The sequence below is a fragment of the Ceratina calcarata genome, unplaced genomic scaffold (assembly GCF_001652005.2).
Source record: "Ceratina calcarata isolate Rehan_Ccalc_2016 unplaced genomic scaffold, ASM165200v1 scaffold299.2, whole genome shotgun sequence".
Classification (NCBI taxonomy): Eukaryota; Metazoa; Arthropoda; class Insecta; order Hymenoptera; family Apidae; genus Ceratina; species Ceratina calcarata.
The window spans coordinates 9,554-21,887 of NW_017152359.1; the positions used below are offsets into that span (position 1 = coordinate 9,554).

Consider the following 12,334-nt stretch of genomic DNA (forward strand, 5'->3'; position numbering starts at 1 on the left):
AATATTTATTAATCAAATTAAATGTTACAGATTCTAATAAATTCGGGCAGAAAATGTTGGAGAAAATGGGATGGTCGGCGGGCAAGGGGCTGGGAGCCAGTGAACAGGGTATAACCGAGCATGTTAGAGTACCACTTAAGAACGATACTTCAGGTATATCAGTTTATTACATGTTATCTTACATTCACACAAAATTATTCAAAATGTTACATAAATTCAAAATCTGCTTCAGGTATTGGATTTAAGAAGGATGCCCTGGACGAGGCTTGGACAGAACATCAAGACAGCTACAATGAGTTTTTAAAACAGCTTCAAGAGAATGAAGATCATAATGTGGTGAAAATCGAGGAAAATGATGTGCTAAGTGGGAAGTCCTTGGAATTGAAATCCAAGCAAAGTCGTGCTCGCGTTCAGTAAGTATTATATGAAACGTAATTTCTTTTTGATTGTTATAATTTTGTTACGTATATTGAGGTAGAATTCTATTTTTAAATTAGCTACCAGAAGTTTACGAGAGGCAAGGACGTAAATAAGTACAGTTCCAAAGATTTGGCGAACATATTCGGCCAGAAGGAGTTGAGCATTATTAAGAAAGATAAAAATAAGGAATCTGTTCAGGAGGAAAAGTTAGATGAAATAGGAATGCAAGATAATAGAGGTGGTGTGATCACTATAAACGGTGGTAACATGGCAGAATATTTTATGAAGAAGAGTCAGCAGTTCACCTCCACGATAAAGAAAGAACAAGAAGAAATCGAATCAGAAAGCGAACTAACGAAATATGTTGGATTTGGATTTTCCTCGCAGGTTCAGAGGGAAACGAAGTCTGTTGAAGAGGAAGAAGATGCGAAAGGAGTAGGAAAGAAGGTGGAAACTAAAAAGAGCCAACGACATAAAGAAGATTCTCCTAGCAATTATGCTTTTGAAAATCCTTGTATACAATTAGATAGTCCAGAAATTGTTTCTAATTCTAGTAAATGTAAATCGTATAAAAGAAAGTCTTTAGATGATATTAAACCAAGTCCAAGCAAGAAAGTTAAGAAGTTTAAGAGCGATGAAAGCGTAAGTGAGAGTGAATATGGGATTGTAAACGCTGCTATGGATTTAGATGTAGATAATGAACCAGTAAATGAAACTTTTAATGGAAAAGAGTTTGAAGTGCCTAGGGTACAATTTGGTTTAACAAATACTGGCTTAGATTTGAGCGATGAGACAAATGTTAAAAAGAGGAGAGTAACTTTCAATGACCATGTGGAATATAGTACTGATCCTATCAACAAGAAAAAGAAACTTATCACATTGGACAAATTCGAGGTCGAGAACACAAAGAGGAAGAAGAAGAAATCAAAGGATAAGAAAAAGGATCATCATGTAGTCAATGATAATTCGATTTCGTCGGGTTTTGTGAACGAAGCCTTAGAGTTGGTAGAACCCACAGAAGTTAACGATAATGAGATGGTGAATAAGAAAAAGAAGAAGTCAAAGGATAAAAAGAAACCTAAACCAGATGATGATTATACATCGTCTGGTTTTGTAAACGAAGCTTTGGATTTAGCTTCGCTAGAAAAATCTGTGGAAGTGAATGATAACGAAATTAACGAGATCAGTGAAGTCAGATGTGATAATGTGAGAAAAAAGAGAAGTCGCAGATCGAATTTGGAAACAATTATAGAAATTCCAGAGGAAGATGGATTAGATGTGACTAAAAGATCTAAAGTTGAAGATGATATAACTGAAATTGACAACAGCGTGGTCGCTGTTGATAGTAATCAGTTGCAAGACGATGGAGCTAAGAAAAAAGACAAGAAAAAGAAGTGCAAAGGAAATATTGAAGAAGAGCATAAAAAGGTAACAACAATAGAAGAGAAAAAAATAATTTTAGAATCAGGTAACGTAAGATTGGAAGAAGAAGATGAACAAAGTATAAATGAAGAAAAAAGGATAATGGATATTTTACAAGAGAAGAAGATGAGGAAAAATAAGAGCAGTGATCAACTTGAAGAGGAAGTCCAAAATGATACAGAAGCCGTAAAGCTCAAGAAGAAGAAGAAGAAAGAAAATCAAGATAAAAGTATTGATCAAAATTCAGAAATTAATCCAGAAACTGATGGAAACAAAGAAAATGATGTTCATGAAGAATTTACCGAGACCGAGTTGAAAAAGAAGAAAAAGAAGAAGAAGAAAGATAAAGACGAGAATAATCTTAACGTAAGTAAGACAAATGATTTGAATAAATTAGAGGAGGGAACAGAAATTAAGAAAGGTACTCCTAATAAAGAAAGTCGAAAAGAAAACAGTTCGAAGGAAACTGAATTAACAATCGAACCAAAGGAGAATAGCTCAGAAATTCAGTATTCACAGGACAATAATATCGATGCAACACAGAATACTGAATTTCGAAATAATAAAAATAGAAATAGATTTTCAAGTAGTAACAGGAGGTCTTCTACGAGGAATAATTCTAATAATGATAATTCAAGTAGTCCTCGGAACCAAAGATCGAGGATGTCGAAAAAATTGTTAGTGTCATTGTTTAATAAGAGTTCAGTGCACAATTTTCCGGGATCTAATATGGACGAAATAAAAGGATACGGTGTACAATAAGACGTGTACGAATCTTGAGGAATGAGGAAGAAGCTAGTATGTATTTCAAGTAGTTTGTACATTAAAATATTGTCGGTCTACGACAACATCTGTTGACATGCGACTTGCGTATGTACATATAATCATTTTTATTTATTTAAATTGAAAGAGAAATTATATTAGATCGCGTCATAATTTCATACAGTCTATCATATGAAAGCCAAAATTAAAGATAGAAGATATGTTTTAAAAATTTCAATAAAATATTTTATTTTATATTTACAAGATCTCGTATTTTATTTATTACATTATATATATAAATTAAAATGTCCTATTTCTCACTGAGCTATGTTATCTTCTATTTTACGTATTTCCTTCACATCGGTAGTAAGTTTCTGTTTCAATCTGTCTATCTTCGACAATTCGTCATCAGCCAGTTCAATCGTGGTCGTGGGAACACATACATTTTCTGTGGAAAGTATATTGTACCCAAGGTTTGCCAGTTGACTTGCAACCTTATTGGGAAAAAGGAACTCACTTCTGAACTGTAACAGAATGCAAATATAACATTACGATATAAATATATCATTCAACTATAATCACTTATTCACTGTTTTAACGATTCTACCTACTTTGAAACAAGTAACATTATCCTCTTTCACTTCTTTCACATCTTCAGCATCCACTGCTATGGCATCCTCCATTGCTTGGTCAAAAGTACAGTCTTTAGAAACCGTGATATAAGTAATACAGTCGAACATAGACAGCACAGACAAATCCACAGACTTGGTGCTGTACACAAAAAACAATAATTAATCTATATTCTACATCGAATGAGAAACTAAATCCTTTCATTCTATTTACCTGAACCTCTTTAGGATATGCTGTATATTAAGTTTAGTCGTAATAAGATTATTAGATTCAACATGCAGAATCAATAAGACCCCTGATGAAGTTTTAGCAGTGAGTATGTGGGTCTGGCCACTCTCAGGTTTTTGAAATTTTTCTAGATACGTTTTCAAGGTTGCTGCTGGCATATTGATCTTCTTAGCATGATCTACCAAGGTAGCTAACTTAGGATTGCTATTTGGATCTGAGTTTCCAGATTCTTTAACAGAAAGTAGTTGACGATTACAAGTTTATACATAGAAACTAACTGATTTTCTTGGGTAATATTGTAGACATGTTCAAAATTTGTCTAAGAAAATGTCTTTCCTTACCTAGTATTACAGCTTTCATTTTTGACAGTACACTACGAAACAATGCCGACCTGGCTGCATCTTGTGTCTCTTTAGTATGCTTTATATTTTGCCATTTGCTGTGGCCGGCGTATCTCCTGCATTCTTGGAAAATTGTACTTCTACATTTATTGTAAAATAAAACGCTTAATTTATATTTCATAGTTTAACTTTAAGTTAACTTTTAAGTACGAATAGTCTACTATTATTATTATTTATATTATCGTGTTAAAGTGGTTAAATTAGAGAGAAAATGTGAGTGCTCACGCCCGAGGTTTCGCTGTAATGACTAGTAACTTTCTTTTATCTCTCTAGTTAGGGAATTAAAGTTTTCGAATTTTGGCATCAGTAGTTTCCAGTTTGTGTAAATGTGCAATGTGCGAATGGACCGTTCTTCAAAGTTGAATCTTACATTTTACGATTTTTGATCAGGTAACAGCCTTTCTTTAATCTAAAACGTAAATTTTGTACTCTGAACATTATCCCAATTATACTTATGAGCAATCTGACACAAATTATCAGAGAATATCTAGCGATGAAATCTGATCAAGGGACGCGGTAGCATACATTCCGAACGCTAATTTGTTATTGATACAAAGAAATACGATCGTAATTGCTTAGCTAATTTAGAAGATATTGTGTCCTATATCATTTGTCCGAAAACGATCTATAGTTCACGAAATAATTGCGAATCTCTTTCAATGCAGAAAGCCCAATTATAGAAATGAGGAATATTGAACTCCACTTGGTTAACGAATATCAATAGATAATTCCATCGTACCTCTGGATTCTCGTAACATTATATACCACTTTAATCCCCTTTTTTCTCTTTCACACTCATCATCACCCGCCCCTTGCGTATCCACCTACCCTTTTCTCTTCTTTTCTTATTTTTAGTTTTTGTGTTGCCGCTGTTATACGACGTTCTGTATCTAAGTGCTTCAAAGAAACTTTTTCTATTTTATTGTTTCCAGGGGTAGAAGTTATAACGAACACGCAATTACGCCATCCTTATCTCGTTTCTTTACATATATATATATGTATTATAGTATAAAATATATATTTATTACAGTCAAAGTAAACAGAAATATTTTCTAATACTAATCTACATAGGATTAGTATATTCAAACATTTATATTTAAATGATTGTACGATTTTCAATATCTACAAGGGAGAATGTGCTTAAACGCATAGGTGCACGTGCAGACACACACATACATAGTTAAATAGATATAGTTCGTGTTGAATTTTACGAGGGGCGAAGCGTGTACGGCGTTTAATAAAGGGGCGTGGGTGTGCTAGTTAGCACCGCGACGCCCGGCGCCGTGGACGACGCCGTCTGGACGCCTATGGTCTCCTCTCGACGTCATAAGTACATAGACATAGACCGTAGACGTACACATGGACCGGTAGACGTAGATACGGCGCAGATATAGATATAGGGATGCATAGGCACGGCGCACACAGGCGAACGTAGACGCAGACAACTCTTCTCCTCTCTTCTCGCTCTCTTGAGGCACGTTCCGGCACACAAAGTGGTCGTTCTTCTTAAAATCCACCTTGGGAGGACTTTCGCGGAGGATGGCTCGTGTAATATGGCCCCCTTGTTTTATATTTCTTTCTAAAATCTGATTCGTAATTCGAACTACATTCAATTCTCGCATTTGCACTGGTGTTATAATAATTATTTCGATGACTGATGCGACGTTCGATACAATCATTCTTATAGTGGTTCGTAAAATAATTGATGTAGTGGTTGATAAAGTATTTTTGATAGAATAATTTATATAATAATTGATACAATCTTTCATTTAATGATTCATGCAATGTTTGATACAATGAGTCTTATAATGGTTCGTAAAATAATTGATGTAGTGATTGATACAATGCTTTGTTTAATAATTAATCAAATGTTTGATAGAATAATTAACTTAAGAATTGGACAATGTAACAGGGCTGTTTAATTAGTTATTATCTTTTTGCGTTTCTTCTCATTGCCTCGGCTTATTGCTTCGATTTCGATTTGATTCGATGCGATTGTACCGGGAAGGAGATTCGAAACGTATTTAGCCAGCAGTAAAACTCTTAATGAAAACGACCTTTCCACAAGTGGCAGTAAAATCTTTTATATATACATACGTACAGCGGAATCGGTGTGGAATTTACTAGGCGATCGTATAAGTGAATGTCTATTCTATCAAATCTTGAGAATCTTCTATGCTTAAGATGAAATCATATCCACGCGAATTTGAAATCATGTATGAAATGTATTTAGTATATTTTTCAGTCTAATTCAGAACCATTTCATCGATACATACATGATCTTAATACCTCTTTTCATTTTTTCATTAGAAATTAGTTAAAACATTGGAAACTGAGAAATCGTTTATATAGCAGAGATCTTTTTTTTTTTAGCGACTGTGTACATACGTATTTCTATATGAGGACCTCTACCTGTGTACATATGTCGTATCCAATAAAGGAAGGTAAGGTTAACGACGGATCGTTAACTTAATGAACGATGGGAACACATAGTGCTAAAACTTCCATCCATATCCACACCCACACCCCACGTACGTTTGTAAGTACGTGTGTTTGCGCGTGAAAACGTTTGCGAAGAAATTACAGTTGACATCCATTGTCCTCGTACGTATCCCTAATGGGGGATCGAACCATATCGATCACCGCTCGTTCAACTAACAAATAGTAGTTCTAAAATAGTTTCACCGTCTTCTTGTAACCGAACAGGTAAGAGACTGAACTCCAGTTCTCATGTAACGTAATCAGTTACGTCGGTGGGAATTCCAAGTTATTTACACGGCTGTCTGGAAAATTATTATTACAATAATTTATTGAAATTTATGTGAATTCATTCTTGCACGGGATAATTTATTCAGGTCTGTTCAGTCGATTTGTACATTTAATCTATAATATCGGTTTTAATCGAATTCAAGGACTTGGGATTAAAAATCGAATACTTTGGAAATATGTTGAGAGGGGGAGTCCAATCAGCGGGCACGGTCTGTAATTTCCTCGGCATCTTTGTTTGAGATCAATGTGTCCACGGGAAACTTTCTCATTTCGACGTCCCCGAAATATATACTCTGTCATTTAACCCGGCACGAAGTGGATGTAAATACGAGCACGCGCTATCAACTTTGACAGTCCCGGCAATTTTTACCTCCCTCGTGTAATCAGTGATTTTATATCCGTGATGAGTTCTTTGCTTCGTTGATTAAAGAAAGTCTTCTTCTCTTATGTACAGTAAATATATACGTATTCTCTGTCTTATAGATAAATAATCGTTTCATTCATTTTATTATTAATAACAAATATCATAGATTCGCTGTAATTCTATTATAAAGTTTACAGTTTAATTGATTTTGACAGATTTTATTATTAAACTGATTCGCTCAGTGTCTGGGAAATCTCGATTTTAGTGAGACGAAGGTGTCGGACACGTAGAAACTATTCATACGTTGGGCGTACGGTGGGAAATGGAAAGCGTGACGGGGTGAAAGAAGGGGTGGGTTGAGTTTTCTCGATCCCTTAAATTTGGGGTCGCACGATCCACTTGTTGGCCAGGCCAAGCAACAGATGACCTATGCGCTTATATTTGTGTTCTAACCGAAAATCGATAATTGCCAATTACTGTTACTTCGATTTAAATCACTTTATTATTTTCAATCCTTCTCGTCGATACAACTTGTTACCGACATATTCTGAATTGTTCACATCTATTTTACAGATGAACGTTTCCAACCGTAATAATATAAATGATGATACTTAAAAGCAAATGAGATACGTAATTAGGAATGAGAGTGCATCTGTTTAAAAAAAAGGATGTAATTCAAGAGGTCGTCTCTCGAGGGGATTCTTCGTTACGTGGATGTTATTGCAAACTAACTTAATTTCTCATTTACCGTTCAGCCACTATCTAACTTTGTTAATAAAAAATCGATTCACCTTCTATCTGGCTTATTCCCTCGTCTCATTCTCACTCACACATTTTCTCTTCCATCAGACGTATTTAAGCCCAGTAATCCTCGTGTCTGGGAATCAATCGTACTCTACTTGAGTTTGCAATAAACATCTCGTATATATGCGATCTGTTATGCGTACATCAGAATTTTGCACAGATGTTTTATTAGGTATTGAAAATCGTTGATTGGTTCTATATACATGGAAACAGCATTAGTTCCATTCTCACCCCCTAAGATGTATCGAAAATGAAATAAAGGGAAAATGGTGTAACGTGACTAGAACTCTGGTACCCCGTGGCTCTCTCAAAATGGACTCCCGGTGGCACCCCGGGTGCCCGAGTGCCCCTAAACGCGATCTATTTACGCGGAGTAATATCCTGTTCGACGAAATTACTTTTTACTCGCGCGAGTCACCCGCTGCGACTTAACGGCGGACTCAATTTTCGTTTTTATCATTGCCGGGGGCAAGGAAGGAAACGGAAATCAAATCAAGTAAAACTATAAACGAAATAAAATGAAACTGGGACCGTGAACTCGCAAACGATCGCACTATGAGCGATATAAAAACTTTATTGTGTCCGCTAACTGCATAATTGTTTCGCTCGAAACACCGCAATTTTTAATTCGATAGCGCCATTACTATGGGAATGATAAAAATGCAAAATCTAATTGGAATGATGTATGAAGCGGAATAAAAAAATCTGGACAGTGAGAATAATTTTTTGCAGCCAGTGTAGAATGCGCAGTAAATCAGAAAGGGGGGAAAAAAAGAACGGCGGAAAGGGGAAGAGCGAGGAGTAAAAGGGGGAAAGAGGTTGAAATTGAACGCGCAGGCGTCATTTTATGGTCACCGTCGGCCATCTTGCAACGATAAGGGTCGAAGGGGGTTGAAATAGAGGGGTAGGGGGCCGGGATATAACCGTTCTTGGTATCGAACTGCGCTCCAGTGGCTACGGGGACAGAGACAGAGACATGAGAACCGGCTTCTCGCTCCTTTTGCGTTTTCACGAGTTTCCTCGGCTCCGGTCGATCTTCATCGGATCCCTCGCGTTTTTCCATTTTTATCTCAGCCCGTACAAATAGTTCGTGTCACGGTTTTTATCTAAATTCTTCTCAATTTTTCCTCTGTCCTCCTCGGGTCTTTTTTCGGATTAACGAAAAACAAAGTTGTGTCCCGACGATAAGATTGAAATTATCTGGATTACGTTCTCCGCGTGTAACTACCATACGTGAGTCACTCAAAGTATGTACGTAACGTATACGAAATAAAAAGCAATAATTTCGGAACATAAGGTAGTTTTGCTACAATTTTTAATCAGTGTCATTTAATTTCAGATTAAATTTTATGTCATTTCATTGTACTGTTTAATTTAATCTAGTGATATTTAAACTAGTATTACAATTGTATTTTAAAACAGGGCATATTCATATTAATTATGATATATCATTGTCATTGCCATTATTGCATCATGTATCACTTTGCTCATGTATAAAATTCGTGTCGGAAGTCTTCAGTAATTAAAAAAACGTGCCGGTTTGCACAGCAGTATAAAAACTGCACAGAGCTTATCACATAAATTTGAGGGCATAATTTCCAACAAGATACAGTTAGTAATAAAGTCCTACTAAAGGGAAACTACGGCAATTAAAGCACGCGCAAGCTCCGTAAATTGTATAGTTTGTATGTACATAGCGGGGAACAACGTGGCTGGGCAATTGGTTAAAAGGCGTTAGAAAGCGTGCGCCAAAAACCGGGTCATCCACTTCTCCGGAAAAATCGATACGAGATGTTGGAACGCGAGATACATAAGTACACAGACATACGCGTACGTGCATACAATGAAAATCGTTACAGTCATCCCCGGGAAACAATTATTTCTCGTTTTTCATTTAATTCATTAATTCCGCTCGTTGAATTTCAAAGAGATCCGCGATCAGCGGAAAACAGACTCCACAAGCTTGTTTTAGTTGTTTTATTTACAGGCTCTCTTTACTGTTGTTTTATTCCCAACCACGTTCTCGTTATTTTATTTTCAACCATATTTTCTTCTCTCTTATACACAGTTTTCGTACAATAATTCTAAACCGAACTATTCTGTATAATCTCACGTCGAATCTTAAAAATATTTTATATATAAAATTTAGATATTTTTTATCTAATTGAATTGTTGCAATTTTTCAATGTTTTCGTTTTAAACCGAACCCGGTCTAAAGTCAGAGCAAATAGATTTCAATCGGAACAATTGACTTGTGCTTCTACTCCAAGCGAATGCGCACATGGGTACAGCCATCGTTTCAATAGGAATTTTATTCGTTCTGATAAACTCGAAATCGTGTCGCGGCGTGTCGCGTCGCATCGGGAAAATTAATTCCGCCTCGTGGAAGGTTACCAAGTTGTCTACCTGTTGCACTCACGGACGAGACGTGGTTCCTGATCGTTTTTGGTGAAAACCTAGGGGTGTGAGGTTGAGAAAAGAGGGAGAGTAAAGATAGTAAGACAGAGACAGATACTACACACGTATACTCCCCATTACGGGTCCTAAACGATACTACAAAACGTATAAACGAACGAGGCGTTCAAATGAAAATTTATGGTATTTTAATGAACAGTCAAACAAATATATTAAATTCCAATTGCTTTAAATTATCTGTACACGAAACGAGCAAACAACAGACGTAAACAATTTGATTTTATTATTTCATGAATCAAGAATACAATATTAAAATTTATAATAGTCAGTAATAAAGTCGACTGTATAACAATAAAAGTATAATGTGGTATGAATCTACGTGTCTTCAAATTTCAAATAAACGCCGAGAGGAATTCCTAAGGACACACGTACACTCGCACACGTAGTGCCAGGGAATTCCAAGCCGGGAGAGTTTGAATTTTTCATTAAATTAACACAGAGAGAGAGAAGCTCGTAGAAAGAGAAAGAGAGAGAGAGAGAGAGAGAGAGGACGCAACAGGTCTTACTCACAGGGAGAATTGTTTAAATGTTACACGAAAGGAGCGATCCACTTTTTTCTTTCCCACCATCAACCCTCAGCTCACTCTCCGTTTCGCCCCTCTTTCCTTTGGGACACGATGAATTAAAACGCGCAACAGGTTGAGGTGAGTTTCTGCGCGCGTAACTCTAAACGTCATGCAGACTCAAAAACGGAAAAAGAAATTAAGAAAGTACGCGTGGGATGTACATTTCACATGAAGACTGAGACGGATTCAGCGTTTAGAATCCATGCTGCAATTTATAGTTTGTACAGCTTTAAACATATGCAATGTAGTTAAAAATCCTTTTTTAAATCGAGCTAAGATTGCAAAATATAATGAAATCATTGAGACTGACTCATATAACGTATGTTATATTTATAAGGAAAAACGGATTGAGGAAATGATAAAAGAGAGTTGGCATGCGTATAATTAAACCATGAGAGTGCATGAGAAAATTAGATGATGAAACGAGGTGGAGAGTTGTTGAAAGAGCAGCAAAGGCAGCCAGCAACTGGCTTTGCCTCAGTCGAGATTCGTATAACAGTCCAACACAGTTTCTGGTCATAGTAAAGCATGCTTAGATATTATGCAACACAGTTTTAACTATGAATCCAAATTTATTATTTTATACACATAATATTATATTATTGTAAGAACGTGACTAATATTTGATGTACGACAGCGTAATGTAGTGTAATGAAAACTTTTTTAATTACAGTGAAGCTGCTACTTGCATCTTCTCACGAACAATCGATCGAACTGGCTGGATAATTTTTCAACCGGCTACTCTCAACCCGAACACTTCGTAGCAGCTCGTATAAGATTGTGCAACTTCGGTGAGTCACTAACGATTTTATACTTAATTTATCATCGCTATGAACGCATTCATTTAAGTATTGCAAAAGTGTCTTGTTTTAAACTATATCACTTGTGATCGTTTATATAAATTAGTAATTCATATGACATCATTTCGTTATCATATTAAGCCGTGCCATTTTCGTATTGATTAGTCATATACGAAATACAACGTCGCGAATAATTAACAGATATATGTGAAAAAATGAATGTTTTTAATTACGTATCGATATAAATTCCCAGGCTCTTGAATTAGGATTTAAAATGAAGTACGTTCGAACCATTTATTTGGGTATGAAAACAAAAAATTTTCTAACAATAGAGAATAGAATGATGGGAGAGAAAGAGATAGATTAGAAAAGAGTAAATCTTCAAAGAGAAGAGACAACCGTTCCAGTTTCACCCCGTTCCGTTTACTACCGACCTAAATTCACCCTTTTACCACTCTTCCCTCCCTCCGGGCTGCCATACATTCCTTTTTTCCGTATTCCATCGCAGTAAAAACTTTTTCACCCTCAATTCTATGTAGGCCAGTTCTCAATCTTTTTGTAATACCCCGTAGACTATATTCATACAACATTCGTACATTGTCGGTCATAAATGTTTTCGCGAAAATTACTACGAGTTCTAATCTGCAACCTGGACTAATAAGAATTATTTAAAATAATAAAATTTACTGATTC

At 35.9% G+C, this 12,334-nt stretch overlaps 3 protein-coding genes across 3 annotated transcripts in view; 1 reads left to right on the plus strand and 2 right to left on the minus strand.

Annotated features, from left to right (window-relative positions):
- The window catches only part of LOC108624156 (uncharacterized protein DDB_G0283697-like), a 12,412-nt gene extending 9,547 nt beyond the window's left edge, over positions 1-2,865 (plus strand). The window contains exons 2-4 of the mRNA XM_018023259.2: positions 31-153; positions 233-413; positions 498-2,865. Coding sequence (XP_017878748.1) covers positions 31-153; positions 233-413; positions 498-2,604 — 2,411 coding nt within the window. The 3' untranslated portion in view covers positions 2,605-2,865. The remainder of the gene's footprint in view (positions 1-30; positions 154-232; positions 414-497) is intronic.
- Positions 1-12,334, minus strand: part of LOC113464216 (putative methylmalonate-semialdehyde dehydrogenase [acylating], mitochondrial) — a 102,050-nt gene that overhangs the window by 2,489 nt on the left and 87,227 nt on the right. The gene's annotated exons all lie outside the window — the stretch shown is intronic.
- Positions 2,866-4,075, minus strand: LOC108624159 (putative transcriptional regulatory protein Pmob_0807). The gene is made up of 4 exons (XM_018023261.2): positions 3,804-4,075; positions 3,448-3,691; positions 3,216-3,375; positions 2,866-3,128 (listed from the first exon to the last, which is right to left on the minus strand). The coding sequence occupies exons 1-4, from the start codon at positions 3,982-3,984 to the stop codon at positions 2,922-2,924; spliced, it is 792 nt and encodes a 263-aa protein (XP_017878750.1). The 5' UTR covers positions 3,985-4,075; the 3' UTR covers positions 2,866-2,921.